This window comes from Tachysurus vachellii, chromosome 1, assembly GCF_030014155.1.
Source record: "Tachysurus vachellii isolate PV-2020 chromosome 1, HZAU_Pvac_v1, whole genome shotgun sequence".
Taxonomy (NCBI): Eukaryota; Metazoa; Chordata; class Actinopteri; order Siluriformes; family Bagridae; genus Tachysurus; species Tachysurus vachellii.
Genome location: NC_083460.1, coordinates 10,533,043 through 10,548,336, shown reverse-complemented (window position 1 = coordinate 10,548,336; position 15,294 = coordinate 10,533,043). Strand labels below are relative to the sequence as shown.

The window sequence follows — 15,294 nt, the reverse complement described above, 5'->3', positions numbered from 1 at the left end:
AAATTACTTTCACTGTTTTAACTAAATTTAACCATAGTGTAGAATATAAACTCTAAAATAAATAAATAAATGTCAAATTTTTACAACCAAAAAGATTTTTAAACCACAGAAATGGAAAACTGGTGAGCAATGTCAGAGGATAAAGCTTAATACATGTGAAATGTGGAGTGTGTAAAGATGATTGCTTTGTTGTAGTTGATGAAGTGTCTGAAGAAGGCTCTGGAACCTGCACTGACAGATGTGCGCATTGACTGGTATGTGCCAGAGAACATGGAGGCCCTTCTCTCACCTAATGAGATCCCTACACTCTATCCAGGGAGCCGTTTGATTGGCTACTGCACTCTCTACGATGTCTCCGCTTACAAGGTTAAGAAGAATGATGTAAGTGTATTTGATACAGAGAAAAAGAGAGTAGGAAATGGGACAGTTTCACTTAAGTGGATGTAATAGTGTTTGTGAATAAATGAGTGTAAAAATGGTGTAACATTCTGTTCTGTTTAGCATTTGCTCTTGACTTAACCCATTACTTGAGTTTATAGCAGTTCAGTTGTATATCATGTAGTATATTTCAGCATGGTAAATTCCTTATATATATAATTTTGGCATAGTCATGGAAGTAGAATCACATCCTCTTTCAAAAATATTTGGGAAAAGTAATATGCAAATAATGTCCTGTTAATTTTAAAGTTCAACGGTTCAATAAATTATTCTTCATACTGAACCCATCCATTATTTGTAATTATGTATATTCTGTGAATTGCCACAGATGTCTCAATCGAAGAAACTAAAGAAATCCATGGAAATTAATTGTTGTTATTATTATGGGTTTAGAACAAATGGAAACATTATAACATGAAACATTATATATTTAAAAAATATATATTTTAAATGAAAAAAAAGATACAACTAGTTTTATCAATTTTTTATAATTTGAATTGAAAAAGCTGTGTGTATGTATGTGAGTATCTACAATGGATATAAAAAGTCTACATGCCCCTGGTAAAATGGTTTTGTGATGCAAAAAAAGAAACCAAGATAAATCATGTTTATCATCCCTCTACAATAACCTAGTTGCAAAGGTTCCAATATCCTATTTGCAATCCTACTTTGTTGACACCTTTTGATTGTATTAAAATGTTCATGGTCTTTTGGGGTAAGAGTTTATCAGCCTGGCACATCTTGACTTTTCCACTCTCTTGCAAAATCATTCTGGAGCCATCTCCTGTGCACAGCCATCTACAGGTCACCCCGCAGATTTTAAGTTGAATCCAGGTATTAGCTCTGGATAGTTCGTTAAAAAACCTGAACTTCTTTTGGTTAAGCCATTCCTTTGTTGATTTGGATGTATTTTTTGGGTCATTGTCTTGCTGAAACGTGAAATTGCTGTTCCTCTTCAGCTTATTAGCAGAAATCAGAAGGTTTTGCACTAAAATCAACTGGTATTTATAGCTATTTATGATTCCCTGTTCATAAAAGCCCCGGATAATGGTTTCAGAAGTAATAGGAAACCAAGGAGATGTAAAGAATATCCTAAATAAACAGATGATCTTTATTTGGAGTAATAAGAATAATTTTATTGATGGCAGCTTTTTTATTTTTCCACTAACATGATTCTAAACCTTTTTATCAGTTGTCATTTCTCAGTAAGGGTTGAAAAAGGTCTGACATTTATCTTGGTTTCATTTATTTTTCAAACCTCTATCACAAAAACATGTACTTTTAACATATTTTTATATCCATTGTAGGTGAAGAATCCGGCCAACAGGCTCTTGCCATATGGCTCATTTGGGTCAGTGTTTGAGGTCTCTCCTGGATCATCTGATCTGGCTGGGAGAGAGGGAAGAACAGAACTGGGACATGAAGAGGACACTGAACATACGCTAAGAGCATACTCACAAGAAATCTCCTCTGAGTTTTCTTGTGCTCCAGTCACAGACAACACTGGTATCTTGGATGACACCTTTACACATATACCTTCAACTCTGGTCTCATACATACTGTATTATACACAGACAATTAAAATAACTGACTCAGGGACATCCCTGAAACAGTTGGTGACCTAGGAAAGGTCAATCCATTTAAAAGGTCATGTCTAATTATAGAACATATTTATAGCCTAGGACTCCCAGTACATTGTGCTAACTAGGCAAGCACTTTACAGTAGTGATACTGTTGTTTTCATCTTGTATCAGTTATGTAATCATTCCTTAATTTTCCATTTCCTTTATACCTCAAGTGATCTGATCACACCTGGACAGCCAGAACACATGGCATTTTGAATTCTGCTAACTGTATTTGTAAATAAGGAAGAGATGAGAGATTAACCTAACACATGCAATAAGAGATTAACATGGCACTCGAGAACTTTACAGTGTACTGTAGATATAAATACTTAAATGCCACATTTGCTATTTATCACTGTTTACACAATAAGACATGACAATGGGTGAGCAAGATCTGCCATAGTAGATCAGTGTTGTTGCTGATATACAAAGCACTGTACAATAAATACACAATTACAATAATAAACAATAGTCACAATAATAATAAACATTATGCTATTAATATTTTAATATATTGCAAAGAAAGTTTGACTTGTATATTTGTAATCAAAGCTCATTTATTCAGCTCACAATAGCAATTTTTTTGGATAATTTTTTTGATTTAAATAAAAATTTTTGTTTTATTTTTATCTGACACATGCATAGTTATATAGCTACAGTATGCAATTTGCAGTAAAATGAAAACCTGGCCTAGTCCCCTTTAGACTGTGCATATAAATAAACTATATTTAAGAAACATTGCAGCCAAGCTAGTGCATCATCAAAGTCTTTATATCTGTCACATCTGCCTAAAACAGAACCTTGCGAAACACCAAACATTACCTTAGTGTGTTTAGAGTAGTCACCGTTTAGATCTACAGTACAAACTGATAGTCTTCAGTCAAATAAGACCTGAGCCAGGAGATAGCTGTCCCTTTAACAGCAATAACATGTTCTAGCCTATAAAGTAAAATAGCTTGGTCAATGGTATCAAAAGCTGCATCAAGCAACACCAGCAAAGAGACACAACCCTGATCAGAGGCTAGTAACAGGTCATTTACAACTTTAACCAGCGCTGTCTTTGTGCTATGCTAAATCCTGGTACATTTCATGTATATTATACCTATGTAGGTATGAGCATAACTGCTTAGCTACAACCTTTTCTAGGATCTTGGAGATAAAGGAAAGGTTTGATATTGGCCTATAGTAGGACAGCTGGCTTGGGTTTAGGTCAGGTTCTTTAATCAAAGGTTTGATAACCACTAGCTTAAAATATTTCAGCACATAGCCAGTGCTATGGGAAGAGTTTATTATTTTTAGAATGGGTTGGGTAGCTACTGGTAATATCTGTTTAAAGAAACATGTGGGTAAGGGATCCAGTATGTAGGGTGATCATTTTGAAGAACAAAGTCAGTGAAATTAAGTCAGTCTCTTGAAGGGGAGTAAGATAGTCTGATCAAAAACAGAAATATTATCTATGGAATTATCTATCAAATTGTTTGGTATTAAATTCATTCATTCATTTTCTACCGCTTATCCGAACTACCTCGGGTCACGGGGAGCCTGTGCCTATTCACTCACGCAATCACACACTAGGGACAATTTTCCAGAGATGCCAATCAACCTATCATGCATGTCTTTGGACCGGGGGAGGAAACCGGAGTACCCGGAGGAAACCCCCGAGGCACGGGGAGAACATGCAAACTCCACACACACAAGGCGGAGGCGGGAATCGAACCCCGACCCTGGAGGTGTGAGGCGAACGTGCTAACCACTAAGCCACCGTGCCCCCTGGTATTAAATTAATGGTCTGAATTTTTTTCCTGATGTAAATATTTCCATTGAAATAATTCATGAAGACATTACTGCTACAAATAAATGGTGTGCACTTTTCGACAGTATTTTCACTCCTAGTTAATTTTGCTGCAGTTTTAAATTAAAATTTATAATTATTTTTGTTATTTTTAATTACGCTGGAGAAATGCACCAATATAGCAGGACTAAGAGATTTTTTTGTAGCTATGCAGACTTTCCTTCCATGCTAATCGAAATACTGATAATTTAGTTGGATGCTATTTACATTCTAATTTCCTAGCTAATTGTTCGTGTGTTGTCATTGAACCAAGGTGCTAGTTTTTTCTCTTTAATTGCTTTCCTTTTAATTGGAGCTACAATATCTATGATGTAGCGCAATACTGACTTTAAATAGTCAGTCACCTGATCAAGCTCTGTGGCGTGAGATGGCGATCCAGTTATGGATGCTAATTCTGGGTGACTATTGTAAATCTCTTTGCAGTAGCAGATGTAAATGTACGTTTAACATGGTGACGTGGCAAATTGCAAATATTGTGTCTGAAGCACAGATAATGGTCTTAGATAGCTTCTGATTGAGGCACTGTGAATATATTTTCTATATTTAATCCGAGGGTTAGAATGAGATCAAGAGTGTGACCTCCATTATGAGTGGGTCCTTTTGCATTCTGGTTAACCCCTATGGGATCTAATATCGAAACATCTGCTGTTCTCATATGTTATGTTAGTATGAAGAACTTAGAATGAGTTAAACAGGTGTGTAGATTCTTGCTCTAGCTTATCATCATAAATAACTGCGACACCTCCCGAGTGGGATGAACACTGTCCTGTCCTAACAGGTCAGCCTTGCTCCAATGCTGTTGTTCCTTACAGCAATAGGTTCACAGGTAGCAGCCCAGCTCCTGATTATGGCACTCCAACTGGCCATTGGCTTAGGGATGATAGCTGGATGTAAGGCTCATGTTAATGCCCATCTTCTTGCAGAATGCCCCCCACACCCTTGATGTAAACTGCACCCACAATATAAAACAATATCTCTGGGATGCAAAGCAGCTAAATAAGTGTTCAAATAAAGCTGTGGCTGTTTCAATCACCATGGGTAGTCTTTTTAGGGGGATGAGCCTGCATGCCTTTGAAAACTGATCCACAACCAACAGAATTCTCATGAAACCAAGGGAAATACCGAGGCCGGTGACAAAATCTACAGAGATGATGGACCGTGGTCTTTGAGGGACTTGTCAGGGTCCGAGGAGGCCTGCTGACAACTGACGAAGTGTACGGACTTGGGCACAGATGTGTCAAGTGTTGACATATGTTCTGACATCTCTGGCCATGGACAGTCACCAGAAGGCATTTTGAGCATATGTAACGTTCTGTTAATGCCAGTGTATCCTGAACTAGGTGCAGTATGTGCCCACTATTTGGTGCATTGAAGGAGGGTGGTGGGGACATATTTGCAGGATGGGGGGCATTCAGGAGGGCTCTCCTTGTTTTGTAGGGACTCCCTGATTTCCTCTGTAAAGTCCCATCGAATGAGGGCAATGATAATTGAGGACGGTAAAATGGGTTGGGGGCTGCGGGATAGGGCATCAGTTTTAATATTCTTGAAACCCGGAAGGTAGGTCACTGCAAATCCTAGGGAGGAACAATGCCTGTTGGGCTTGTCTGGGATTGAGTCTTTTTGCTCCTTTTATGTATTCTAGGTTCTTATGGTCAGTAAGGACTTGGAAGGGGTGCTGGGCCCGTTCCACCCATTGTCTTCAGTCCTCCAATGCCTCCTTCATGGACAAGAGTTCCCAGTTGCCAACATCATAGTTAATTTCCACTGGGGTTATCTTACAGGGGAAAAGGTGCAGGGGTGGAGCTTCCCTGGGTCTCCAGGGTATTGTGAATCACTGAGCCGATCCTGCAACATGATGATTGCTTTTTGGGAAGTATCTGAAGTTTTTTGTGCTTCACTTTGAGTAGCCACATGAGGGGGAAGCCACAGTGTTGTAACCCTGAATGAAATTGCGGTAAAAAAATTAGCAAAACCCAGAAATCTTTAGTGGGTCTGGGCCAGTTTGTACTCCCCTTGCTACTGTTCATTTGTACCCGTTGGTGGTTAGTAATGAGTTTCGTAGGTCTTGGTGTAGATATTGTCAATATAAACGATATCACAGTGATTGAGAAGGTTCCAGAAAATTTCAATGACAAATGACTGGAATATTGTTGGTCCGTTAGTAAGTCCATACAGCATTAGCAAATATTCATAGTGGCCCCGAGTGGTTGCAAATGCTGTCTTCCATTCGTCTGCCTCCTCCTGTTTCCAAACCAGATTGTAAGCGCTCCTTAGCTCTAGCTTGGTAAAAATTTCTAAGGTTCTAAGGCATGGGGGTACGATTGGTAGTGGGTTTGATAGCATGGAGCCCCCTATAATATGTGCAGGGTCATAATCCTCCATTTTCTTTTCCACAAAGAAGAAGCTCAATACCACAGGTGACATGAAAGGAGGAATGAAGCCCGTTGCTATTGCCTCCTGAATGTATTTCTCCATTTCTTTTTTTTGGAATTGACAATGGTTAAATGCGGCTCTTGGGCGAAATTTATGTTAATTAATTTATTAATGTCCCAAGGGCATTGGGGTGGAAGTTTTGCGGCACATTCTTCACAAAAAATCATTCTTCACATTCTTCACATTCTTCACACTCTGGGGGGGATGATATCAGACCCTTAGCATTTGGGCTTGCTACACTGGTGGCATAACAGAGCGAGTGCAAGGGTATCTCAGACAAGAATGTTGACAGTGGGTCGACCAGTGGGTGATTTCGTTTTCCGTCCAGGATATCAGAGTTATAGTTCATGGTGTTCATATAGAGAATGGCATGGCATGATGGGAAGCTTGAGGTCTTAGGCCAGGCAGTGGTGGATGATGTTAACAGCAGACCCAGAGTCGACTAGGGCTGGAAGAACTGGGGAGGAATCAGTAAGATGCAATATTATGGGTACTTGGAAACTATCTGGACAAGGGGTCAAGGAAGCCTTTGCATTTCTCTGCACCCCCAATGAATTTTTCAGGCAGGGGCATGTGCACAGAATCACTCTGTGCCACAGCAGGAGCTGTGAGAGCTTGCATCAAAAGAGTGTTGGTAGCTTAGAGGTAAGCTAGTTGCTCTTGATAGGTGCCGATGATTTGGTCCTGTTGTGCTACCATTACCTGAAGATGTTGCATATCCGCTGGATCTAGGACAGGTGAAGTATCCTGTAAGGATTGAAAGGCAGGATCCATATGCCAAAAAACTCTTATTTAATAGCAAATATCCAAAAGCAAGGTCATAAAAACAAGCACAGGTGAACAATCCAGTAATGCAGTCAGCGGTAACAAACAAAACTGAAAGAGGCAAAAACAAAAACTTGGAATGTGATAAGCAGGAAAAACGGTCAGGAACAGTAAGACTATCAGAAAACACACGGCTTGATAATGCAGCAAACTGATTATACTTTGCAAGGAACATAGCATAACATATAAATACCTGCATGTGAACGTGGACGTGTACTGGTGGGTAGCTGGGGGTTTGTAGGTGTAGTTGTGACAATGTAATTTGAAAGACATTAGCAAAAAACAGCAACCTTAATAGCACACAGATCAATTCCATCCACATCATTACTACTGTATGTTAGTTTCCATGTTGCTTTATTACAGATTGTCAGAATCATGTCTTAAATATAAGCAGTTTCTATTAGTGAATACCTAGTATCTAATGACTATTTATTTATTTATTTATTTATTTTTATTACAAGCCACTGATGCCTACACATCAAATGATGTGCGATGGCGGATGGAGCAGACATCATATGTGCAGGAACAGTACACATTAACGCGGTGCTCTCTGGGCAGTGAGAAGTGTGTGTTTCCCTTCTTCACACCCCTAGCCGAGTGCCTTTCTTTGGGCTTGGACACTGCATCACTTCCTCATGGCCTGGAGAGAGTGCAGCCTCAACACAGCCATAGTCTCACACGCTGGGACACATCATGGAAACAAAACATCACCTCAGTGGAGGCAGATCCTGGAAAGGTGAGAAACAAAGTGAAAGAAGTAAAAGTAATTGTGACTAATATGGTTTGTTACTATGAGATAATTATTAAAATACTGATATGGAATCAACAATCTTTCCAAAATGCCTAAACATTAGGGAAATTTTGAGCTTAATAAGCATGTCCTCTTCGTGTAGATGTCTGATGTGAAGTTTTGGATGTAGCCTATTGATGGTTGTTTCCTAGTAGTGTTTTGATTACATAATTTTCTTTCTTAATACTCAGATAAGCTATCAACATTATTCAATTTATATATTTGCAAAACAATTAAGTAAAATCATACCTTGTGTAAACACTCTCACTCACTCATTTTCTACCGCTTATCCGAAATACCTCGGGTCACGGGGAGCCTGTGCCTATCTCAGGCGTCATCGGGCATCAAGGCAGGATACACCCTGGACGGAGTGCCAACCCATCACAGGGCACACACACTCTCATTCACTCACGCAATCACACACTACGGACAATTTTACAGAGATGCCAATCAACCTACCATGCATGTCTTTGGACCGGGGGAGGAAAGCGGAGTACCCGGAGGAAACCCCCGAGGCACGGGGAGAACATGCAAACTCCACACACAAGGCGGAGGCGGGAATCAAACCCCCAACCCTGGAGGTGTGAGGCGAACGTGCTAACCACTAAGACACCGTGCCCCCCTTGTGTAAACATTATTATATAATTTATATGTTCATTCTATTGTCTTCCATAACCACTTTAACCTGATCAGAGTTGAGGTATATCCAAATCCTATCTTGAGAACACTCATTAGGCAGGAATAGATACTGGATGGGACACAAATTTATCATAGGGCTTTATTTTATACACTCCTTAACATGCGGGGGACATCTTAGAGTTTTTAGGAAGTTGGGAAAACACACAAGAACACGCATGCATAGACATTAAACTGAAATCAGGATCAAATTGTCAATCAGGCTGTGGTGGGAGCAGGTTTTAAAAAGATGCCTTTTACACAGGATTATGTACAACTTGTACAACTACAAATTTATTGTACAACATTTAGAGTGTTGTAATATCATAATTTCCCAATATTTGTCACTGCTGTTCTGTTTCTTTTTTCGACATTAGACATTTATTTGAATCAAACAAAACTGTTGCACTGCAGGCTGCTATGAATGATGAGCAACCTCTTGTTGTAGGTGTTTTAAACTAAAGCAAGTGCAGTCTAATAGGACACAGGCAAATGTTGCTGTTTTACAAATGTTGTTATTTTGCACGTGTGCATGTGTATATGTTTAGGCTAGCCGGCTGTTAGATGGTGAGGGCTGTGTGCTCAGACAGAAGACTTTAGCCCGTGCTGCACTGGCTGGCCGCAGTTTTTCCTCACCACAGGGTGATTTGGACATGCACCGACTGCGAAGGGCACTGGAGAGAGTCTCATTTGAGCAGGCAATGGGAGGCAGACTGGAGGAGAGTGATACAGAGACAGAAAACATTCAGCAAGGAGCTCTGTCTCTCACAGACTCCAGTGAGACAACACATTCTTGCACATACCAATAGAAATCTAGTATATATTTTTTCATATAAAACATACCACTTAGAGAACAAATCTAATTCATTCATGATATTTTTTGCTTTAGGTCTTAAGAACTAAAAAATGATTGAGCACACAGAAAATGTAGATTGTATCTCTTTTTGATGCTGGTGTACTTTTAAATAAATTCACAGAATAAACATAAAACATGTATTCCTTACAATTTTCCCCTTTCTAATCCTGCCTCTATTTACCCTTTCCTCTAGATGGTTTTCTCTTCCCAGCTTCACCATTGGACTGGGATGGTTTCACTGATCCTGAATCCATATTTGCAGCTGCTCCTGTAGGCTTTTATTGAAAGCAAACACAGAACATATATGCCATGTGCTATTACATGACATTATATAGCCTTACTAATTAATTCAAAATCAGGTTATGCAGGTGCCATGCCGGTCGGTGATCCATGGCATGCTGGGATCAAGGCCTATGTCCTGGGAGGTAAGCATGGATCTTTGTGTCCTCTGGAGTCCTGAAGAAGCACCAAGGGACACCTGGGATGAGATTGTCCACCATCTTGCTGCCCGTTCTGTCATCCTAGATTTTGAGAACATGGCAGAAAAGGAGAAAGACATAGAGCATGGTGAGAGAATAACAGAGGGAACTGGAAAAAGAAATGAGGGAATCTTGAATAATATTTTAGTCTTTGATATCACAACTATGTGATGAAAGATGGTCAGACTTGCAATATTGTTCAAACTTAAATTTACATTAAATTTCGGACTGGTGAGAGTTTAGACATCAGTCACAATAAATAAAAATATGCAGATGAATTTAAGTATGACAGCCTTGAATTGGATGTTACAACAATGATCTGCTGAAATGTAATTTGTTATTTAATGTAACCAAATGAACAATCAAGAAATCTGGAATTGCTCATAATAATAGCAATATAAATGCTAGAAGTTTTTTTGCATATTAAAAAAATAGGCAAGGCAGTATTTGTAGCCATGAACACAGTTAAAGTACACCAAATAATATAATGGTTTTGATGCAGTCATATCCATAATTCTGATTTGTGCATAGTGTGAATTGATGTTATATACTTCCAGTGCAGACAGTATTAAATACCAGACTCACCAGCTCACTTCTAAGACTATTACAACAGCCTTGCTCTGTTTTAAATTCTGTTTAAAATACAGCATTGTTTCACTTAATACATGACATTCCCAGAAAAAGGGAGGGAGAGAGAGAGAGAGAGAGAGAGAGAGAGAGAGAGACTTCTATAACTAGTGTTTACTAGTGTAAAAAAAATCTGTGTTTTTGTTTTGAAATCCATCTCTGCACTGTAGGTTCATCAAAGAGATACCGAATGAAAGCCATCCAGACTAGCAAGAGCTGTGGACTCATCTCCATGTATACAACCTTCAGTACTACTGATGTCAGCCCCAGGAAAATGTTTTCAAAGTCTGCAGACATACGACACACGGGTAGACACACTTGCACAACACTATTATTGCAGTTACAGCAAGATGCACACATTTCGTACTAATCTACATAACATATAAAAAGCTGTGTTCCCACACTCATGGCAAATTCTGTATTGCACTCAAGATGGTTGCTTTGTGACACAGGGGGGACTACAAAAATCTATCTATCTATCTATCTATCTATCTATCTGTCTGTCTGTCTGTCTGTCTGTCTGTCTGTCTGTCTGTCTGTCTGTCTGTCTGTCTGTCTGTCTGTCTGTCTGTCTGTCTGTCTGTCTGTCTGTCTGTCTGTCTGTCTGTCTGTCTGTCTGTAATTCTATGCAGTCTGGGGCCACCCTGAAAAACCTCAATCAAGTTTAATCAAGTTTATTCTTTTAGAGTTCTAAATGTATTACCTTATGATACTTAAGTCTTTTTAGGAATGAGCTCTTTTGGATGTGTATCTTGGAGTAGAATCTGGGTGCATTTATGTAATTTCTTATAGTATGCTCTTGTAATGGTTTAAGAAAATTCACCTTGTGTGCAGGGTGCAAGAAGGGTTCAAGCAAGACTAGCTATTACAGCATTACTAAACAAAAGAACCATATGGTAACACAGTCATGAGGACAGTCTGGTAGATAAAGTGTCATGCCACTCCATCGTCAAACATATCATCAAAACATCCCACTTTACAAAAACACTCTATGCCTAAAAACACTCCATATATGTGACTTTACCTAAGATCTATAACAAAAGGCTTGACTAAAAAAATATGTTTTATGCCTAGACTGAGACTTTGTAAGTCCTGAACTCTAACTAGAAGGCTGTTACATGAATGTTGAGAACGTTTTTTTGAAATGGAACATTTATAACATTTAACAGCACCAAACACAAACTTAAACTGCTCAACACACATGTTTAATGTAAAGTTCTAAATTGGCCAACACTTTATTGGGTGTCTGTAATATATGTATGTATGTATGTATGTATGCATGTATGTGTGTTTTGTTAGTGGTATGTTTTGTTTGTTGGTGCATGTATTCCAACTCTGGTTTGTGCTGTACAAGGTGTGCGTCTTAGGAGTAAACACAACCCTGGTAGCAGGAGCCAGAGGGCATACTCTTTGGGTTGCAGACCATCCAGGAGAGACAGTCAGGAAACAGATGTCTCACACAACTCTATAGGTAATAATGCACACATCTACAAAACTTTTGCAACACCTCATGTTTCTTTCTTTCAATTTTTATTGGTATGTTCTTTGCGCACCTAAAATATTGGATTTCTGATACACCTTCATAAAATTAAACATTCCAAAATGATATATTTTATTCCAGACATAGAAAACATTTTATGTTCCTCACACAGTCTGGTATCTTTGGGCAGCAGTAAGTAGAGAAAGATAAATACAGAAAGAAATGTTTGACTAATGTGAGATAGAGAAAAACAAGTAAAGACAGAGCAAGTAGTTGGTGATAACTAAGGAGAAACAGCAAAAGAGTTCTGAAATAAATGAAACCTTAAGGAGTTATTAAACGTGGCAGGTCTGGGTTTAGTTTTATGAAAACAGTTCTGAAATGCCAAAATAATTTTTTTTTCTTTCTTTCTTTTTTTTTTTTTTTTTTAATAAAAATGCACTTCATTAACATCTACATTATAATTAACAATGTAAACCATAAATCTACAGTGTGTCTATCTGTGTTAGGTCTAGGTCCTGGTAGTCCATCTGATGCCTCATCCCATTCTCAACGTTCAGCTGAAATCAGGACCTTGGAGAGTTTCTTCAGCTCCAGGTCAGAAATGTTTATGCTATATTCTATCCCTATAAAATGCTAAGAAACTAGTGCATTCTTTCATAACCCAACGCTTGGAATATTGGAAGTTACATTCCTTATTCACTGCTTTAGATCATTATAATGTGCTCTGAATGGCTTTGCTTCTGTCTAATGTCAGCAATAATATACATCTTGACAATTTGTTTAATTGAGACAGACCTACTGTTAATCATCAGCTGTTAGATGTTTCCATAAACTGTAGTATTGTGTTCTGGGGAATATCTGGGCCTCTCTGCAGTCTCTGTTGCAAAGAAATAGTATATAAACTCATTTTCTACCACTTATCCAAATAGTATACAATTCTATGTATTTGTAATAGATTGATCCCAAACGCTATAAATTGCAAATTCAAAAATTTCTGAGTTATTTCTGACTGCATTCTTAGCAATAACATTATTTAATGCTGAAAATTATTTTCTTTGTTTAACAATTTTAAGAATTTGCTTTATATTATTTTAGCATTAAAACCACTGACAGAGGAAATGAATACCAGTGATTATCTCATTACAAAAATTGTATTACTCCCAACCAAAATCATGATGCCATGAAAATAAAGAGCTTGGAATTCTACCATGCTTGTTTAACAATTCCTATTAGATAAATTTGTTTAAAATACATTGAATACATTTCATAGATTATACTTTATTCACTGAATACTTTTTCATTAATATGTTTTTTTATAAATACGTTTTGCAAGAATACTTGAGAAAATGTATTACATCCTGTCTGACCTAATGTATGTATGTTGGTAGATTTAATCTTGGCAGACTGAGGCCTAGCCACACCTCAGGGAGGCAAACTCCTCTTCAACCTCAGTGCTTGTTTGCTGAATCTGAAACACAGAAAGACTTCCAGTCTCCTGACTACCTGACTCTGGTGAGATTCATACAAATCATCCACTTCATGTGCCTTTTCCCATCCAATCATAGTTATGGTCCTGGTATCCGGTGATTCCCAATAGTTTAGTCCAATCATGATCTGACATTACTTTTGCTCAAAATTTGAATATTATTAGAGGCAACTCTAATGGTTTAGGAGAGAACTTCACTGCAGTACTGTTAACAAGCTATGAATGCTAACACTTTTCAATATGAAGTAACTTCTAAAAATTGGTGAACAATGGCAGATGAATAGAAACAAGTAGAGGTTAAACATATGTATATCCTTGTATATCAAGATTTGCATTTAAGAATAACTAGCAGTTAACAATTATAAGGACCCTGATAGATTAAATTTAATTAATTTGTTTAGAGGTCAAATGCATTCCTACTAAGAAATCATATTGAGTGACATTTTTGCTAAATGCTATACCCATAGCACAAATTCTTGGCTTTCTGACACCTGTCCTTTAGTTGCGTTTGCAGCTTGCTTCGGGTGCCTTCCTGCTGTCTGAGTCATTTTCTGAGTGCATTCACATCCCACTGGATCGTCTAAAACGAGCATCACCGTACCTGATCCACCGCAGCAGCTTGAGCCCCCCATACCACTTGGTCTCTTCCTCCAAAACTCACCCAATTGCCTCCCACAGGCCAGGTGACCAGAGTATCACATGCCCTCCTCATGCTAGCTCAGGCCAAACATATTCTAATGAATCCTTCAATGTTCTTCCACAACCCTTCAGCTCAGAAAAGGGCTCTGTCGAAGTTATGGAGGGACACCCACAGGGTGACAGTGGGCGTGGCTCTGAAACAGACATGTTTGAGGAGACAGAACCACAGGGGGAAGAGCAGGCACAGCTGGATATGGAGAGTTCCAGCTGGGCAACATCTGTGGCTTTAGCGTGGCTTGAGCATCACTGTGCTGGCTTTTTTGTGGAATGGGAGCTTGTGGCAGCCAAAGCAGACTTCTGGCTCAAATGTCAGTCACTACCAGAGGGTGTAGACCTGCCAGGGCTGAAGGCCGCCGCTAGACAGTTGTTCCTACTGCTGCGCCACTGGGATGAAAATCTACAGCTTAACATGCTCTGCTACAACCCAAATTACATGTGACAGAACCAATTTAATCCAATTCAGCATGTACTGCTACAGCTAACAGTGATCGAATGTTCAGTTGCACAAAATGTTCTATATTTATGTATTACATCAAAGGTTCTTCTCAGAACTTGTAATGAAAATGTAATAAAATCACCATATGGTTTTTATATTTCCTTTGGTACAGTGCAGCTAGTATGTGACAACCTCCAACTGTACATATCCTTAAAAATCCAATTACCTTGGACTGTAAAGAAAAATAAAACTGGGAAAAGGCTCTAATCAAAATCCTGTATATTTATTTTTAGTCCAAACCAGAAAATAGTTTGATTCTATAATCTGTTATGACAACACTGGTGTAACATTCCTAAATTCTCTCAATCCTAGTTCTACAGTTAACTAGACCCCAAAAGAGGAAAGGAGGCAACTTAAGTTATCTCTCTTTAGTCTTGTAAAGCATTTAGGATTTATGGTGTTAATACAGTAACTGTCATATTATTCATTTTAAGTGATATATTATTGTAATAAAAATAACTCTAGCCATAAGTACTTTCCTGAGAGTGGCTACATTTGTCTGAATCCTGAGTATTTAAACAGACATTTTC

The 15,294-nt window shown here is 38.5% G+C and overlaps 1 protein-coding gene across 1 annotated transcript in view; it reads left to right on the top strand.

Annotated features, from left to right (window-relative positions):
* The window catches only part of vwa5b2 (von Willebrand factor A domain containing 5B2), a 40,422-nt gene extending 25,153 nt beyond the window's left edge, over positions 1-15,269 (top strand). Inside the window, exons 12-22 of the mRNA XM_060871898.1 lie at positions 196-381; positions 1,746-1,944; positions 7,635-7,909; positions 9,187-9,415; positions 9,688-9,764; positions 9,854-10,061; positions 10,771-10,908; positions 11,955-12,071; positions 12,590-12,677; positions 13,472-13,595; positions 14,072-15,269. Coding sequence (XP_060727881.1) covers positions 196-381; positions 1,746-1,944; positions 7,635-7,909; positions 9,187-9,415; positions 9,688-9,764; positions 9,854-10,061; positions 10,771-10,908; positions 11,955-12,071; positions 12,590-12,677; positions 13,472-13,595; positions 14,072-14,707 — 2,277 coding nt within the window. The 3' untranslated portion in view covers positions 14,708-15,269. The remainder of the gene's footprint in view (positions 1-195; positions 382-1,745; positions 1,945-7,634; positions 7,910-9,186; positions 9,416-9,687; positions 9,765-9,853; positions 10,062-10,770; positions 10,909-11,954; positions 12,072-12,589; positions 12,678-13,471; positions 13,596-14,071) is intronic.
* The last annotated feature ends 25 nt before the right edge of the window (positions 15,270-15,294 follow it).